Raw genomic sequence first — 18,857 nt, 5'->3', positions numbered from 1 at the left:
CTGCATAGGTTTGCTGTTCGTCGGAGGCAAGGGAGAGGCCCAAGGCCCATGGGCCCTATTCAGAAACCTAACCAATGGGCCAAGATTCACACTGTAGTAGGAGTACTAGGTCACTTGTACTTGCTATCAGATTTGCAACTTCCATTATGCCAAAAAAAACATCATATTCTTCCTGTTTGTTTTCCTTTATTATTAGTTTTTTTACAGGGCAAGAAGTTTACATGAATTTAAAAGAATGATCATTCTATGCCAATATACGTCTTTCACCCCATCTTTTCGCTTCTGTTTGTAAAATTTGAATTTTTAACTTTAAATTTAGAGTTGATTTGAGGGGGGCTTTTCATCGAAGTTTATTTTCCAGACTTGACTTTTGGATCACTAAGAATACATATATAAAAGTTTTATCCATAAATTATTTTTGTTTGCAAATATATTTGTTTGAGTTTTTTTCACAAAAAAGCCAAATAATCACCTCTTTTTTTTAGATAATGGAAATTTTGTTGAACTCGATCAATTTCATCAAGGTGATACAATTGTTCTGAGAACACTTCCGGCCTCTGCATAATCACCCCTTTGTGTTGTGTAACCCAAGAACCATCCCATCTGAGTTTCAGAGTTGGCGATAACCGAAATTTACTCGGTATTCCATTTGCTTATGGTTTGATGATTGGCCAAAGTGCAAACTTGACTGAATACCTGATGTACACACCAAGCTTGGTATCTCAACTTTCTCAGTTCTTCCCTTTGTTTTTTTGCTTTTGCGATGAGAGTAGGCTACTTTATGGACACTTTTAGTTTAACCACCCTCCAAATGACACATCATTTGGACTAACAAAAGAAGCTGCCACAGGTGTCTTTTTCCTCTTGTTCTTTGCAGGCAAGGAGGTCTTTTTACCTGTCATTGTTGAACAGCAAAGGAAGCTGAACTGTATCCAGACTTGAGGATTGGACCTGTCCTGCACATTACCTGTCATACAGGATGAGCAGATAAAAACGACAGGAAAAGAATTTTATGAGTAGGAAACACAGTTCAGTTCATGTTTGTTTCTTGCTATCCTTTTCTCTCTCCTGATAGCAGATGTCCTCTGAATCTCACTGAAATTCAGAAGTCTGAATCAATTGTGGGCACGCGGCAATGTACAGCAATCATCTAGAACACCAAGTCTGAACTTCTTTTTCTCTTTTGCAAATGCATTGATTGCAAAGACCCACAGCCAGCTAGAGCAACAGCACGAATGTCTCTTTCCTTCTTCTTCTTGCTATTGGGGGTCCAGATCGATTTGCATTTGTTTCTTGCTCTTTGGGTGCAGAGTGCAGATGGATATCAAATGGACAAATGGTCCTTTGTGTTGAGCACAGTGTAGTAGACTTATCTCATTCCTTTCACCGCACAAAATGGGGCATGGCTTGCCCACACAAGTTTGGTGGGGGAAAGGCTGGATTTTTAAGCACATTGTCTGCAGGTAAATGTGTAGAAAATGCCCTGGGATTTACCAAAGAGCAATTTGGTACTATAAATTTTTTTTACCTCTTTGTACAATTGCACTTTACCAAAAGGATTGTATAGGATTAGAATAGAATTAGAAAGCATGGGCTTGGGGAAAGGGTAATTAAGAAAAAAAAATCCAGATTTGAAATTTGGATAACTATTTTTTTTGGCGTTGTATTGGGTGGTATGTAATGTTGAAAAATTTTAAAGTAAGATGGTGTTTAGATTGAGAAAATTTTTGGGAGAAGTGTTATGTTAAATGTTTGACCGAATGTCGGAAGGGGTTTTCTGACACGAATGAAAAAACGAATTTCACGGCTAGCCTAGAAACCGCGAGACGAATCTTTTGAGCCTAATTAATCCGTCATTAGCATATGTTGGCTACTGTAGCACTTATGACTAATCATGGGCTAATTAGGCTCAAAAGATTCGTCTCAAGATTTCTTTTATAATTGTGCAATTAATTTTTTGGTTCATCTATATTTAATACTTTATTTTGGTGTCCAAAAATTCGATGTGATGTTTTTGGAAAAATATTTTAGGAACTAAACAAGGCCTAAAATTACACTTTGCGCCAGTTAAAGCGGGCTCTATTGCACTTTGGAATTTGGACCAGATATAGCATATGCTTTCCCTTTGGAGCATCTCCAACAGCTAATCTAAATTTGGTCATCCATATCTTTATTTGGATAATCATCTAAAATATTTTCATCCTTTATATCCCTTTGTACTCCAGCAGATCATCTATACATGGCATCTTCTATATCTATTTGGAGTATTGGAGAGAGAACATCTAAATATAGAGTTTCTCTCTCCTAACATGGATGACATCCAACGATAGATGATGAGATAGATGTTCTGCTGAAGCTCAACTTTTACTCTTTATCCTCTATTTCTAGGACGAAGGAAGGAGTAGATGAGCTGTTGGGATGCTCTTACACTAGGTAATAGGTTGTATTAAAAAAGATTTCACTTAACACCAGAGCACACCATCATATCTACATGAATTTCATAAAAAAATATGCAATCTGAAGGAAAATTCAGGAAACATAATCTAAATTTCAAAAGCTTCACTCATATCTTGTGAGATTTATCTTTAATTGTAAGCAATTGCGGATCTAGGGGTGGTCTGGGTAGACTCAGTACCACCGAAAAAAAATCAATGTAAAGCATATATGTACGTGAAAAAGTAAAAAAAAAAATATATGAGGAGAAAAAAAGGAAAAAAATCTCTTGATGGTTTTTTTTTATTAATTTACTACTTATCTAGTATATTTTTTGACCTGTTTTGACATGTATCTAATATATTTAATATGGTGCATTTATAATATTTAAATAAATATATATTAGTTGGGTCACCTAAACTTAATAAAATCAGGGCACAGAGCAAACTAAAACCTGCTAGGTGCAAAGTGATACACACTGACTCTACCCACTACAAGGCGCATCTCAGTATCTCACCTAATTTTAAGTATTCGAATTTCCATTTTAAATAGAAAAAAAAGATAGAAAACAAATAATCACCAAAATACCCCTCCCTTCTTTCTCTTTTTCCACACACGACTCTTCCCTCCCTCCCTCCCTGTTCCCAATCTGCACTGCTCCTCCCTCGCGCTTGCGGCGGCCGGCGAGCACGCGCGGCGCGGCGCGGCACGGGCGGGCTCCTCTCCTCCTCTCCTTCCCCGCCCCCCTCGCCTCCTTCCCCTGAGCCAGGACGGAGAGGCGGCGTGGCCGGAGCTGAACCTGACTGAAGGTATCCTCCGGCTCTTTCTTCTCTCGGTTCCTCCGCGGGCGCCTTCTCCATGGGCCAGGCGCTGGGCGCTAGGCTGGAGATCCGTCCTGGATTGGATTGATTCGTTTTGTTTCGTTTCTTGCTTGCTTTGATGCTCTGTGCAGTACAAAAGGAAGATCTTTTTTTTGGGGTTATAAAAAGAGTAAAATTTAGGGTTCAGATGACCCCCCATGTCCTACGTTAGGTCGGGAGTCAGGACTCGCGAATTGCTGTACTCGAGCTTGGTCAAAGCTGTGTTCTTGCTTTTCACATACCGCAAGAAAAATATCTCGTGTTGCGGAGTATCCGTGATGCTATGTGATTATTTACTAGAGTTTGGTAGTACGAGATTGCCGCCTTCTGTGCTGTATTATGATGCGAATCTTGTGGTTATCTATCACATGGGAAGTTGGTAGTAATCTTGAATGTGCTATCAAATGTTAGGTAATTGTGTGGCGAGATGGGAGGAAGACCTTATATGATAGAGAAGGATGGAGGGTAGGGAAAAGAGGGGAAGATCCAGGGGTGTTGTCCGGCGGATGGCAATGGAGTGCCTGTGCTCCGGGGAGCAGCTGAAGGGGGCAGATGAGATCCTCCGGTCACCAGAATCCGCGATCACCAAAGATTGCTCGGCCAGTGGGTACTCGTCCCGGAATGGAGAGATCGAACAGTACCTTGATAATGGTAACATTGAGGAGGCTGAGCTGTCCCTCCGGGAGGGCGTTTGCCTTAACCATGAGGTTTGTACCGCTTTTTCTGAAATTAATTTTGATCTTGCGACAATTGCTTGGTGAACTCAAAGTCTCTGAACATGTTTGTTGTGAATATATCCGTGCTTCCCTGGGAAACAATTTTATCATGACAGCCAATATGCTTCCTAGTTAAGTTAATCTTGATCACCTCTTTTTCATGTTATGCTCTCATTTGAAGACAATTGTATTTGTATGCAAAATTCAACATGTGCTGAACTTACATGTTTTTATGGGCTTACTTTAATACATGTACTCCTGTCTTATCTTCTACCAGAATCAACTCACTGATTACCTTCTGTACTTTTGATAGGTCATCAGCAATATCATTTTCTTTTTATGATTTGCCAGCAACACAATATTCTCTATTTTGCAATTCTTACGACCTGCAATATGCATGGCTGCACTGGCACCTCAGATGATTATTTGACAACCTCTAAGTCTCTCATTCTCTCTTTGAGGATCATATGCTAGTATCTTTTGTTACTTCACATATTCAGGATATTAGTATTTGTGACTTATTGATTGAAAGCTTGATGAACACCCAAACCGGTGCAAAATCATGAAATATATATTTAAATTTTGCAGGAAGCAAGGGCGTTACTAGGAAGGCTAGAATACCAACGTGGGCATGTAGAAGCAGCACTTCGTGTATTTGATGGGATAGATATATCTGCTTTAGTCCCTAAGATGAAAATCTCAATTGCTAGAAAAGCAGATCGTCGAAAATCTCGCTCTCAATGGGATTCTCCACCAATGCCCTTGCATGCTGTCAGCCTGCTCATGGAGGCCATATACCTTAAATCAAGAGCTCTTTATGATCTTGGAAAGTTCAAAGGTAACCCATACCTGTCACACAACATGCTTGTGTATTTGTTGTCCTTTGTCTTATGAACGAGAGCTGAATCAGTCCTGTTGGCAACTTGGCATTCCTACAATTTTGTGCAAGATTCTTGCAAGAATAACATCAATTTAATATTTCAATTTGGTTTTGCAGAAGCTGCACAAGAATGCAGAATGATATTGGATATTGTGGAGGCAGCAGTGCCTGAGGGCTTGCCAGCAGGCTTTGGAAAAGATTGTAAATTAAATGAAATAATCTGCAAGGCTGTAGAGTTGCTCCCTGAGCTATGGAAACTAGGGGGATTTTCACTTGAAGCCATTTCTTCATATAGGAGGTCTCTTCTAAATAAATGGAACCTTGATGGAGAGACCATAGCTCGTATACAAAAGAAATTTGCCATTTTTCTTCTATATAGCGGCTGTGAAGCACGACCTCCAAATCTTCATTCGCAGTTGGATGGTTCATTTGTACCTCGCAATAACATGGAAGAGGCTATTCTTCTTCTAATGATTCTATTAAGGAAGTTCAATCTCAACAGGGTTGAGCGGGACCCAACTGTAATGCATCACCTTACTTTTGCACTGTCCATCTCGGGACAACTAAAGCCACTAGCTGTACAATTTGAAGAATTATTACCTGGTTTGCTGGACAATAGAGAATGGTCATACAATGTTGCATTGTGTTACCTAGCCGAAGAAGATGATTTGACCGCCCTGAATCTTCTCAAAAGGATTTTGAAATCTGGAGATGATTCTGACAAAATCCAAGAACTCCTCTTAGCTTCGAAGGCTTGCACTGGAAGGAGTGCCCATACTGAAGGTGCTTCCTTCGCACGGAGAGCAATAACCAATATACAGGGAGGCTGTGAGCAAATGGCAGGTGTTGCAGACCTTCTGCTTGGAGTTAACCTTTCTAATCAAGCTAGATGCGCCCCATCTGATACAGAGAGAGCTTCTTGGCAGTGTGAAGCTCTGGAGGTGCTTGAAAATGCTGAAAAAAAGATGCATGGGAAGGATTCTCGAGCAATGTACAGTCTCAGCCTTGAAAATGCTGAGCAGAGAAAATTAGATGCTGCTGCCTTTTACGCCAAGAAGTTGGTGAAATTAGAGGCTGGATCAGAATTGAGGAGTTGGCTTCTTTTAGCTCGAGTACTGACTGCTCAGAAACAGTTTGCTGATGCTGAAACCATTGTTGATGCTGCTCTTGATCAGACTGGGAAATGGAATGAAGGAGATCTATTGCGAACCAAAGCCAGAATTCAGGCTGCACAGAGGCAACTTAGGAATGCTGTCGAGACATACACCAAACTTCTTGCTGTCATTCAACTCAGAAAGAAAAGCCTGAGTGCTGGGATCTTCTTGATAAAGGTGCTTTCAATTTCTATTTTGAAATCATAGTGAATCACATATTCTTGTGCAACATCTCTCAGATTAGTAGTTCTTACTTGTACTGTTTCTGTTAGATCAATTATCTGGTAGCATTTTCTACGAGCTGAACACAAGATTTTATGTTCATTTTAATTCCAATATCCATGGCAAGAGGATAATCCTTTTATGTATTGTTACCTACTTAATTTCTTTTCAGAAAGCAGGATAAGAGTTTCAAAAACGTCAGATTTATACATATGTAACTATCAATAGTCAGCACACTTTTCTTTTAGTTTTGTTTGTAATGAATTTGGTCGCATTCTTGCATGGAACAAATAAGCATGTTGACCATGCGAATGCTGAGCTTGTAAGCATTTTGTGTTGATTGTGATGCAGCTGACAAGTAAATAAAAGGCACCTCATCTCTGACAATCTATCTCAACTTTTTACAGGGCACTAAGGATGATAGAAGCCTGGAATTGGAAACCTGGTATGATCTAGCTCTCTTGTACCTATGCATGTCACAGTGGAGGGACGCAGAGGTTTGCGTATCCAGGATAAGGGTCATCAGTCCATATTCTGCCTTGGCTTGGCATGCTACAGGTGATTATTGTTTATTTCTCATAAACGTGTGTGACAACTTTAGATGTGGGCACCAAAGATAAAATTTCTACTGTTTTATACTCTCTTCCTTCTATTTGACATTGCAAAACGCAAAATGGCAACCCATAAGAAAAGCTTTAGATTCTTTAACATTATTCACATATATGTTTGCAGGAAAACTGTATGAAGCGAAAGGTCAGTCTAAAGAAGCTTTGGGATCCTATTTCAGAGCATTGGACCTTGATCGTAAACATGTTCCGAGTTTGATATCAATTGCTATTGTTATTCGAGAGGTTGGCAACAGGCCATTGCCTTCTGTACGGTGCTTTCTGACTGATGCATTGCAACTGGATAGAACAAATCATGTGGCTTGGTTTAACCTTGGGCTACTCTACAAAGAGGAAGGTGGCCGGTCAGCAGTAGAAGCTGCCGAATGTTTTCAGGCTGCTGCTCTTCTTGAAGAAACAGCACCTGTAGAACCTTTCAGGTGACATTTGTATGTACAGGTGCTATAGAAACTGTCAGCTATTGTTTATCTTTCGAAATGTTTTACTTGTATACGGATGAAAAGTAGATTGCAGAATTCCAGTCATGACCTTTTGGAGATTATACCATCAGAAACTGTTGGAAAAAAATGATTAACAATCAATATAGAGCCTCAGTGTATTTCTATGTAAATTTCTGGGAAACGATACTTCTCTCGACTTTAGAGCAACTTTGCTTACATAGATTTATGGTCAGGGCAAAAATGTGCTGTGAGTATATCTTGAGAAGCAAAATGTCTTCGGATCTATGGTGTTTAATATAAAATCTTCCAGCATTTAGAAACTTCAACAGCAGATGAAAAGTTGTTGATGCACTTACTACTAAGGTCCTTAAAATTTTCTGTAATCCAGTGGAACTATCGTATGACTGCATTTCTGTTTGAACTTTTGGACATATTTGTTTATATATATTTTTAAAGCATTATATTGTTTCAGTTTCAACAGAGCCTTTATGCTGTTTGAACTTCCCCTGAGGCATTCCTTCATTCCTCCATCAAGTTCCTTCAGCCTTTATGCTGTTCATTCAGCGGTCTATCTTGTACTGGTTTAAAATGAATGCTGGTAGATATTGGTCTCTTTTCATGTACTTATGGGACTGTCTGCTACCCACCAAAATTAAATGGTGCCTCAATCTTCTTGGTGGTTTTGTTGAGTCTGATGGCTGATGGATGGAAGGATTCCCACTCCTTTTTGTCTGGTAAGCTTGCTCCAAATTGGCCCATTTCTTTTGCCCCATCAATGAATTCCTTCATGATCTTGTACTGAAACAGGAAGCTGATTTGCAGCCACCTATTAATTAGTACCTCACATAAAACCAATTATAAAAAATTTAGCTAGCTAACTCATTTATTCTCACCATGAAACCTGTTCTTTTTGTGAAAATCCAGACCCATGCTGCTTAGAGTTAACAGTGCTTTCATTCTGGAGCAACTTTGGAAATGCATTCTGGACATCGATTCATGTTCTTCTCCTAATGCAGGTGGCAACATGTAAAAATAACTCTTACCATCCAATATGAAAATGCATTCTGGACATTGACTCGTGTTCTCCTAATGCTTCACGCTCACTGAAAATTTTATGCCCTTTGCTGAAGCCTTCTCCATCCAGTTCATTCAAACTTGGTGTGGATAAATGGTTCAGCGTTATTCCCTGAAACGTCAGTAAGGCCCTTGTGCATGAAATGCTGAAGTGTTCAAGGTTTTCTCGTGACGTCACTGTGCTGTCCATTTTATGACAAGGAGCGTTGTTTTTAACAGTCATGAAATTCCCATTGTTGTGTACTCTTTCCAATCGATTTTTTCTAGCTGAATTTGTACCAACTACCAATTCCAGTTCTGTTAAAGTATTTGGTCTCAGAACAAGAGTCTGTCAAGTACAGGATGCCTCTTGGAGTAGTATTTGATATCAAAACAAGAGTCTGTCAAGTACAGGATGCCTCTTGTAGTAGTTCTAAATATACTACTCCGGTCAAAGAAATATTTGATGTTTGGAATAAAATTTGGTCAAACCTTTTCAAATACAAAGAAAACATACACAAATATGTCTTGAAAAGTATCAAAGTGTTACAAACCTGTTCTAATAAAATAATTATTGTCAGAATTTTAAAATTTTGACATAATCTTATCGTAAACATAATGGCCGAAGGAAAGCACACACCACGTACCTAGCGGTCTGGCCTGTTTAGAATGGCTTTTAACTTCAGGATTCTTAGCAAACTGGAGTTTATTACATAAGATAAAACTGGTCTACTAGTACGAACATAGAACTACTATAAAATATGAGCAAAATGTCCTCACAACAACAACCTTAATTCAGTTCCATTAACGTCAATCACACCAAGGACCAAGCCATTCAGAGACAAAACATAAAAAGAAAAAAGAAAAAACGGAGAGTGAAAGAGGAGAGGAATCGAACCGGTTTGCCGTTCGGGCCCACTGGAATGTCGGCCCACGGGTCCAAACCCAGGTTCCACTACTTTCCACCGGGATCCGCATCCGGATGTCTATATTTCCTCCTCCCCCTCCCCCGTGGCGGCGGCCCGGATGCTCGTCCACTCTTCCGCGTGCGGCCGCCTCCCTCTCCTCCTCCTCCTCCCCCGCGGCGGCGGCGGTTTCCTCCCCTGCGCGGCGGCCACCACCACCGCCTGCTCCCGCAGACCCCTTGCTACCGTATCCGCTCGCGCCATGTCCTACCGCGGCGGGCGTCGCGGCGGCGGCGGCGGGGGCGGGGGCCCGAACTCCCAGCGCGGGCGCGGGCGCGGGGGTGGTGGGGGAGGGGGGAGGGGTGGTGGGGGTGGGAGAGGGGAGCAGAGGTGGTGGGACCCGCAGTGGCGCGCCGAGCGGCTCCGGCAGATGGCCGGCGAGGTGAGAGGGGGTGGGGGTGCCCGAGCTTGTTGGTGCCGTGGTGTTTTGGGGTTTGGATCCGTTGCTGCGTGGGTGATGATGTGGTAGTATGTGTGATCTAATCGCGATTCGTGATGCTTTCACGGGAGTTGGTTCGGCGTTAGTTTGGATCAAACTAATGTAGTAATTAATACCTTCTGGAGCTCGTAGAAAACAGCTAGTTGTACCCACTATTTCCTTTCATTGGCGAAAGCAGTGATACGCTCGTGCTGCTTGACACAAAATAGTTAGCTGCGTTGAGAATCAATTTTTTTAGAAGGTTTAAGCTTACCAGCTAGAGTTAGACTCCATGTTCATGTCCTGTGATGTTCTCTTCTGCACGAGTTTGATGCCAGGAACAGGTCCGTGTGGACACCAGCCGCTGGTCTGGTGCAATTGAGCCTGACATAAAACTTGACCAAGGCCCTGTTTGTTTCAACTTAGGATTATAGAAATAATCTGTAACAGACAATTAGATCATTGTGATAACTTATTATAATCTAGAGGCCATATTACTGTACTCTGATAAGCTACTGCGATGGTGCTTTTTTCAAATTATTGGGTGGCTAAAGACCCGCTACCCTTGGGTACTTTAAAGTAATTACCCACCTTGTCATCCATTACATACTCTAGCTTATAGTAATCTAGCTCAATGATCTAAATTGCAGTAATCCTAAGTAGAAACAAACATGGTCTAAGCTGCTTTAATTTCTTATAGCAACTTACACCCTCTATTCCAAAAATAAGCATTTTTAGATTGTTTAGTAGAGATTAAGATTGAGAGGAAAAATACCATGGTGCCCTTCAATAAATAAGGAATGGATGGGAGTAGAAGGGTAGAAAGGGATAAGATGGAAAGAATTTTGAATGGGAAGTGATTAATGGGACAAGTAGTACTGTGAATAGTGCTAGTAATGCTTATATTGTGGTACAAGATTCAAATTCTAGAACTGATTACATTTTGAAGTAGAGGGAGTATAAGATACATGCCTCTTTTTCATCTTCAGGTGGAAAAGGTTGATGAAAACGAGTGGTGGAATAAGATAATACAATTAAGAGAAGGGTCTCAACAGGAGCTAGTTGTTAAGAGAAATTTTGGGCGTGATGGACAGAACATACTGGCAAATATGGCTCAAAGACAAGGGCTTTACTTGTAAGGGCCACATTTCTATTTAGCCTTCTACTTTTCTTTACTAGATTCAACTCCTTGCTCTCATCACCGTTCTCAGATTTTGTTAATTGTAATTGGTGCTGGAACTTATTTAACTTGTATTCAATAAAGCGATGAAATGACTACCTGATAGTATCTAATTGATCATTTTGATAATTTGATGCCTTTTTCTATATCTATAACTCACACTTGGGGGCTGACAAATTCCATTTTCATTATCCCCTTTTAACCTGGGGGAAGTTAGCAATGCATACAACAAAGGGAAGACAGTTGTTTTCAGTAAAGTTCCACTACCTGATTATCGAGCTGACCTTGATGAGAGACATGGATCAACACAACAGGAGGTGTTATTTAGTTCCTTATTGATAGAGTATTGTGTACTCAAATAATATAGGTGCATTTTCTTATCATTACTCGTCTTGTTATATTTCTATGGACAGATTAAGATGTCTAGTGAGACTGAAAGACGAGTAGAGAACCTTTTGGCCAATGCAAAGTCGAATAGTAATGATTCTGCAAGCACATCTACTCTAACATTGAGACAATCTCGGCCAAGCGCATCTTCGTCAGTAACTGAATCAACAACATATATTAATAAAGAAAAGCTCAGTTCTGAGCTTAGGGACATGCAGAATTCAAGGAAGGTAATGCCCATGATTCTCCAGTAATGCAAACTCCATCGTTTTTAATTGTTGTGCCATGCATGCACACACACACACACAAAACACACACCCACACCTATAGAAAAAAATGCTGAAGTATACATTTTTCTCTGGTTGTTCTAGAGATCTTACCATCTGTGTTTTCCTTCCAGCTGATGCCAAGTGCTAGATCGATGCAATCTTTTAGGGAAAAATTACCAGCATTCAACATGAGAGAGGAGTTTCTAAAAGCAGTAGCAGCCAATCAGGTAAGAGACATAAGATCCAATTTTTCATCTATGTAGATGAATACATTCATTTCATATATTGAAATTGTGTTCTCTAACAGTACTGCACATATATCCTTAGCAACTACTTCTCCGTCCCAAAATAAGTTCATCTTTCTAGTTCAAATTTGAACTAGAAAGATGAACTTATTTTGGTAAGGAAGGAGTATTAGCTTATGTTACATTCTTTATCATTTATGGTTACTGTGTTTCCTTTTGTTCAGAAATCTAGTTTCTGAATGGGATCCCAATATTTTGTTTTGATAGATAGGTGGTAGCTTGAATATAGTGGTCCCAGATTTACCATATTTTGAACTTTCTGATGATGACATAGACACATAGTTAATGTTGTCCATTTTTGGTTTTTTTGCTGCTCATCTTTATCTTTTGCAATTTAGTGATATTTATATTATTTAGGGTTCTAAAATATGTTATTGCCTTATTGGTCTGCCAATTTAATCTTTGTACATGCCTTACTGGTTTTTCTTTGGTAATTTCAGATTCTGGTTATTTCTGGTGAGACAGGCTGTGGTAAAACAACACAGCTTCCGCAGTTCATACTAGAAGAGGAGATAGAAAACCTTCGTGGTTCTGATTGCAGCATAATATGTACTCAGCCTCGCCGTATATCTGCCATATCGGTTGCAGCTCGTGTAGCATCTGAAAGAGGTGAAGAGCTTGGTGATACCGTTGGATACCAGATTCGCCTTGAATCAAAACGATCTGCACAAACCAGACTGCTATTCTCCACCACAGGAGTTCTACTTAGAAGATTGGTATGTGTTTGACTTCACTGTTCACTCTAGTTAAGGTATTTATGATTTATGATTTTTACTCTTTTGTTTTGCACTGTTTTTTCTGTTGCTTTGCTTAAAATTGAACAAAGTCTACCTTGATTCATTTTTTTGGTTCATAATTGTTGTGCTCCGTCATGTTGACATGCTTCTTGCGTGTGTCTGTAGCTCCAGATTTTATTTCCCATTATTTCCATGTGGATAAGCTCATTTTGTTTGTTGCATAGCTTACATTTGCTGCAAACAATTATGAACACAGGTTCAGGAGCCAGACTTGGTTGGTGTAAGCCATTTACTAGTTGACGAAATTCATGAACGTGGCATGAATGAAGATTTTCTCATCATAATTCTTCGTGACCTTCTGCCAAGGCGTCCAGACCTCCGCCTTATATTGATGAGTGCAACTATAAATGCAGAACTTTTTTCGAAATACTTTGGAGAGGCTCCAATTATGCATATCCCGGTACTGTCACATTTCATGAGCATTGATAAAAGACATGCCAGATTAAGCATTATGCACTGCTTACATTTAAGTACTTTGAGCAGGGATTCACGTTTCCTGTTACTGAGTTGTTTTTGGAAGAAGTTTTAGAGAAGACCCGGTACAGGATCAAATCTGAACAGGACAATTTTCAAGGGAACTCAAGAAGAAAGAGGCTTGCATCAGTTAAGAGTGATCCAATATCTGATGCTTTTGAGGTAAACTTCAGTTACTTTTTGCATTGTGCCAGCCCAGCTACTTGATCCCTCCTGTTCAAAATATAAGGCATATAAATTTACTTTCATAGTATACAGCAAAGTGTGTCGCAAAACTAAAAGACATTTCTCTCAATTCCGTCGTCTATTTCCTTCTCTCTCTCTCTCTCACACACACACACACTCATTAGTGTTTATAACTAGACACTCGTTAACTAGTCTCTCTTATTCCGAGCACATTATAACAACTGGGCTATATCTACCATTCTTATTTTTCTACCAAAAATAAATTGATAGATTATAAGTAGTTTTGACGTCAAAGAATCATCCAATTTACCACACTTATTCAGTTCTGCTCTCACTAATTCTGTTATTCGTATTATCACTCTTGAACATTAATTTGTCGGAAAATATTGCCGAAGTGAAATTCTTGATTTTATATCCTCAATGACTGCAGGGAACACTGTTTTTTTACTCACTTATTATTTCTTCTCCAGAATGTCGACATTAATAAGGAGTATGGAAATTACAGCGCTGCAACTAGGCAGTCCCTTGAAGCTTGGTCTGCTACCGAACTAAATCTGAGCCTTGTATGTACTTTTACTGTCTACTCATTTGCATTGTTGCAACTAAGTGGAGATTGATGAAAGACATTGCCAAAGGGGACATTGCTCATTGCCTACTAATAGTTGTGCTAGTTCAACTTCATTCGTATTGAAATTTATCAGTAGTAAGAGCATAAAGAAAATTTTATCAGTAGTAAGAGCATAAAGAAACAGTTGATTATAAGGACTATTCCATGCAAATATATGTACAGCATTCTTCTCTGCAAATGAAACAAAACTGATGGAAATGCCTTTTATATTTCATTCATACTTGATTTATTTCTTATCTGTTTTTATATTATTCATCAGAAGATCGAAAACTAGTGAACTGCTCAACCATCCGGACAATACTCATGACTTTACAATTCTTTCATCTTGCTCATTTTGATTCGATTCAATTATATGACATTTATGTAGTGCTAAGAGGATTCAATCTTACTATTAGTATTGTCCTTGGTGATGTTCCAAGTGTCAATTGCTGCATTCTGTTTATTGCCTCTTGAATGGCTGCACTGCACCTGCACTCACATTTATTTGTTCTCAGTATTGTTTATATTATATATATTCACTTTTAAACTGCGCTAATGTAGAACATCTTTGTGCTGACATTTTAGGTTGAAGGTACCATTGAGTACATCTGTCGTCATGAAGGGGAAGGTGCAATCCTTGTGTTCCTTACTGGTTGGGATGAGATTTCAAAACTTCTCGACAAGATTAAAGGGAACAATCTCCTAGGCAATTCCAATAGATTCTTAGTTCTTCCACTCCATGGTTCCATGCCAACTGTCAATCAGCGTGAAATTTTTGATAGACCTCCAGCTAATATGAGGTAAGTCACCTAGGTACCTACCTAGAAATATATAAAAAGATGTTCGTTATGGATTTGTAAGTATGAATCTTTGCTGTTTAGTTTTTGTGGCTAATGCATAATAACTCATAACCAAGTTTTTGCCTTTCTACCTGGCATCCCTTCTTGCTTTCTCTGGTCATGTCTCTGCCATTGTACTTCTGTTAGGAACTTATAGAAGGATGCTGGGTTTCCTACCTTCTAATTACCTGTGGCAGTACCTGTATTCTCTAATGGTAAAGCCAGTTTTGGTACATATATGGTTGGTGCAAGTAAAACTATGGTTGGCAAGTGAATTTGTGGTGGAAAATTATGATGATAATAAAATAACTTGCAAGGCCTTCAGTTTCTTAAAAAGTTTCTACTGCGTTTTCTCAGTTTCCTTTTGAGCTATCTGAGTTTCTTAAAAAGTTTCTTATTCCCTGGCATTCAGTTTTATTTCTTTGCTTCATTTTTCATTTATTATGCTTGATTACCACTTTATTTTATTTTACTTTTTTTTGATGTTTTTATGTTTCATTTGAGCCAGCTGTGCTCTAGTGGCTTCCTGATTTGAACAACCTGCATGCTTATTCCCGTGACATGTATTTTCCAGGAAAATTGTTCTGGCCACAAATATTGCAGAGAGTAGTATTACAATAGATGATGTTGTCTATGTGATTGATTGTGGTAAAGCAAAGGAGACAAGTTACGATGCCTTAAATAAGCTTGCATGCCTTCTACCATCATGGATATCAAAAGCTTCTGCCCGTCAGGTATATTAATTCAGGCAATATCACAGTTTGTAAAAGCTGAAAAATCTAGTTATAGATGTACTTCATGATTTTTTGTGATGTTACACAGAGGCGAGGCCGTGCAGGACGTGTTCAGCCAGGTGTTTGCTATAGGCTGTACCCTAAAGTCATTTATGATGCAATGCCGCAGTTCCAGTTACCTGAAATTCTTAGGACTCCTTTGCAAGAACTCTGTCTTACTATCAAAAGCTTACAGCTTGGAGCTACAGCCTCTTTCTTAGCCAAGGCATTGCAACCACCAGACCCTCTTTCTGTTAAGAATGCAATTGAGCTTTTGAAAACTATTGGAGCATTGGATGATATGGAGGAGCTCACTTCTTTAGGTTTGAAATTTTGTTGCACCTTGTAGGCTTGTATGTTGGATCTCTTCCTTGATTTTGATCCAGCTGTTTTTACTTAGTTTGCGCATCTTCTATCTTTTGTTTATGCAGGACGACATCTCTGTACACTTCCATTAGATCCAAACATTGGAAAGATGCTACTTATTGGATCTGTTTTTCAGTGCCTGGATCCTGCATTAACGATTGCTGCTGCTCTTGCATATCGTAATCCATTTGTCCTTCCAATAGATAGGAAAGAAGAAGCTGATGCTGTCAAAAGATCCTTTGCTGGTGACTCCTGCAGGTAATTATTACAATATTTTCTTCCAGTTACTTTAGTGAGGAGCTATGTATTCATTTTTCTTTTGTCGTACTTGTATTGAATTTTTTTTCCGCCACCATATAATGCAAAGAATATCTATTTTTATATTTCGCATGTAGTTGAATATAACATTCTGTTCAATAATCAGTACAACAGGTACTGGTTCATTCATAATACCTATGTGATGGTTTTCTGTTTTTATTTACGTGCTGTTAGAGGAACCAAAGTACCAATTGATGTAGAATTCTGGGGTATGTCCTAGGTTATTAAAGCTGATAACATGTCATTTGACAATAACATTTCTACAAGAACATTTGTTTTGGTTTAACTTACGATGATAATTTCTTGTTAACTGATTTTGCCAGCGATCATATTGCTCTCGTTAAGGCATTTGAAGCATGGAAGGATTCAAGACGTAGTGGAAGAGAACGCTCTTTCTGCTGGGAAAATTTCCTGTCACCCATGACCCTGCAGATGATGGATGACATGCGCAATCAATTTTTCGATCTACTATCTGATATTGGATTTGTTAGCAAGACAAGAGGATTGAAGGTTTTGGCCTTTCTTTTCTATGCTACATTTCAAACATGTAGCTCAATCTATCATTTTAGAATTAATTAGATAGCTTCCTTCAACTTCTGATTGCATTTGTTATCTGTGTTAGTAAATAGCAGTATAGCCATTTCACCTAAGCTGAGGTCTATATTTCCCCACAAGGCAGCATTAGTTTCACTAGTAGTGTTGTTTATGCCTTCTTCTTTTCACTTATCCAAATAATTACTGTGATCTTGATGCTTAATACTGTCTGTAAAAAAATTATAGCTTTAACTGTAGGGTCACATGTAGGGCCTGTTTAGGAATTCCAAAATTCTGGCCATCCATGTAGATGGGCCAGGACTCTAGAGCCTCCCAAACAAAACAAGCCTATAATTATGACTGTTGTCATTTCACCATACTCGAATCATATCTACTTTTGTGTTCCAGAACATAAGTTTTCAGTATGGCTACTTACTTCCATGATATAATTTCAGGCATATAATTATTATGGGAAGGATCTGGAGATGGTTTGTGCTGTCCTATGTGCTGGGCTTTACCCAAATGTCGTACAATGCAAAAGACGAGGCAAGAGGACAGCGTTTTACACCAAAGATGTTGGAAAAGTGGATATTCATCCATCATCGGTCAATGCAAGAATTGATCAATTCCCATTGCCTTATCTGGTTTATAGTGAAAAGGTGAAAACTGCTAGCATCTATGTCAGGGATTCCACAAATGTATCAGACTACGCTCTTCTCCTCTTTGGTGGTTCCCTCAGTGAGAGCAAAACTGGAGAAGGCATTGAAATGCTTGGGGGTTATCTTCATTTCTCTGCACCAAGGCGTATCATAGAGTTGATTCAGGTATTGCTAACTTCCCTACAAAATAACTTGTTTGAACTATTTTAATTATTCTGTTACATTTTTTTATTCACTGGTGTAAAATTTATGATTCACTGTTCTGCACAGGAAAATGGCTTAATTTTGTTCGCTATGAGCAATAAGCTGTCGTTTTACATGTCCCTTAAATTTGCTGATTTCAGTCCTTCAAATTCGTTCTAGCGAGCATAACATCCTTTTCTTTTACATGTCTTCACAATACATGTTTTATTCTCTTGTTGGCACGAGCAATTGATGAAAATAGTTTCGGATTTACATGGTTGCAATAGACCTATGCCTCTCCTCTAATTAAGGAAATGCTTTCATTTGACAGAGATTAAGAGGTGAATTGGACAAACTCCTCCAGAGGAAGATCGAGGAGCCTGCACTTGACATATTTTCTGAAGGAAAAGGCGTTGTGGCGGCAGCAGTAGAACTGTTGCACAGCCAAAATGTTTACCACTAGGTGCTACTGCCTACCCATTCTGTATGAACGAGGTTTAGAACTAAAAAGTGACAGCTATTAGCTCTATACCAGGGAGTGGTTTTGTATACTCCCTTCGATTTCGTTTGCTTGTTAGAGTTGACCACTTTTTTGTAATTTTTTTGGAAGCAAAGCACTTCTTTTTATATGGACAGACTGGGATAAATGAGATAAATGAACAGAAAAAATAGTATGGACAAAAAGATAATTAAAGGTCTGTGCAAGTACATTACGAAACATTTTTTTTATCAATTGCCAGGAATTGTAGAGTGCAAAACTCATTTGCCAACGACGATGTCAGCGTGACCGAAAAGTTTGTATTAACGATCTGAAAGCAATGTAAGAACATACCAACTACCAAGTTCTCGAGTTGTAAGTAGAGGCACAACAGGATTTGATTTGTGGTTTGTTTCATGGCAAAGAAGCGCTTGCTTGACCTGATCCAGTATAATATTGAAAACTTCTGTATTTTTTTTTAACAAGGGGCTAAGTATTATACGCAAGAACACAAAATAGTATTTCTCGTCTATGCAGTTTATTACATTTTCTTTTGTCACTGGCGACGCTCTTGCTAAAAATCAGGTAACCAACGAACTTGAATCAAATTGCAAGTGCTTAACAATTTAATTTGCTCACCTGTCGTTTTGTGCTTTGCGAAATATGTAGTACCACGAGACAGTAAGTTACATGGAGCGACCGTCTAATCTGAACAAGATGGTAGGATTTTATGCT

At 39.1% G+C, this 18,857-nt stretch overlaps 1 protein-coding gene across 1 annotated transcript; it reads left to right on the top strand.

The window, feature by feature from the left end:
* Window positions 1–3,080: 3,080 nt before the first annotated feature.
* LOC102719425 (DExH-box ATP-dependent RNA helicase DExH1) lies at window positions 3,081–18,328 on the top strand. The gene is made up of 22 exons (XM_040528014.1): window positions 3,081–3,242; window positions 3,705–4,000; window positions 4,598–4,847; window positions 5,007–6,220; window positions 6,673–6,823; window positions 6,998–7,312; window positions 9,334–9,731; window positions 10,757–10,902; window positions 11,165–11,264; window positions 11,361–11,564; window positions 11,735–11,830; window positions 12,349–12,624; window positions 12,902–13,105; window positions 13,189–13,341; window positions 13,836–13,928; window positions 14,558–14,772; window positions 15,386–15,545; window positions 15,634–15,907; window positions 16,016–16,208; window positions 16,592–16,778; window positions 17,258–17,626; window positions 17,976–18,328. The coding sequence occupies exons 2-22, from the start codon at window positions 3,752–3,754 to the stop codon at window positions 18,105–18,107; spliced, it is 5,379 nt and encodes a 1,792-aa protein (XP_040383948.1). The 5' UTR covers window positions 3,081–3,242; window positions 3,705–3,751; the 3' UTR covers window positions 18,108–18,328.
* The last annotated feature ends 529 nt before the right edge of the window (window positions 18,329–18,857 follow it).

This window comes from Oryza brachyantha, chromosome 10 (assembly GCF_000231095.2).
Source record: "Oryza brachyantha chromosome 10, ObraRS2, whole genome shotgun sequence".
In the NCBI taxonomy this organism is placed as follows: domain Eukaryota; kingdom Viridiplantae; phylum Streptophyta; class Magnoliopsida; order Poales; family Poaceae; genus Oryza; species Oryza brachyantha.
The sequence above is the reverse complement of the archived record's forward strand: the minus strand, read 5'-3'. Positions and strand labels throughout refer to the sequence as shown.

Bases quoted from the DNA above. Each gene is read 5' to 3' on its own strand.
- LOC102719425 (XM_040528014.1), top strand. From the start codon at position 3,752: ATGGAGGGTAGGGAAAAGAGGGGAAGATCCAGGGGTGTTGTCCGGCGG. The intron at 7,313-9,333 runs GACATTTGTATG...GTCCAAACCCAG, and splicing joins ACCTGTAGAACCTTTCAGGT to GTTCCACTACTTTCCACCGG. The intron at 13,342-13,835 runs GTAAACTTCAGT...TTTCTTCTCCAG, and splicing joins CAATATCTGATGCTTTTGAG to AATGTCGACATTAATAAGGA.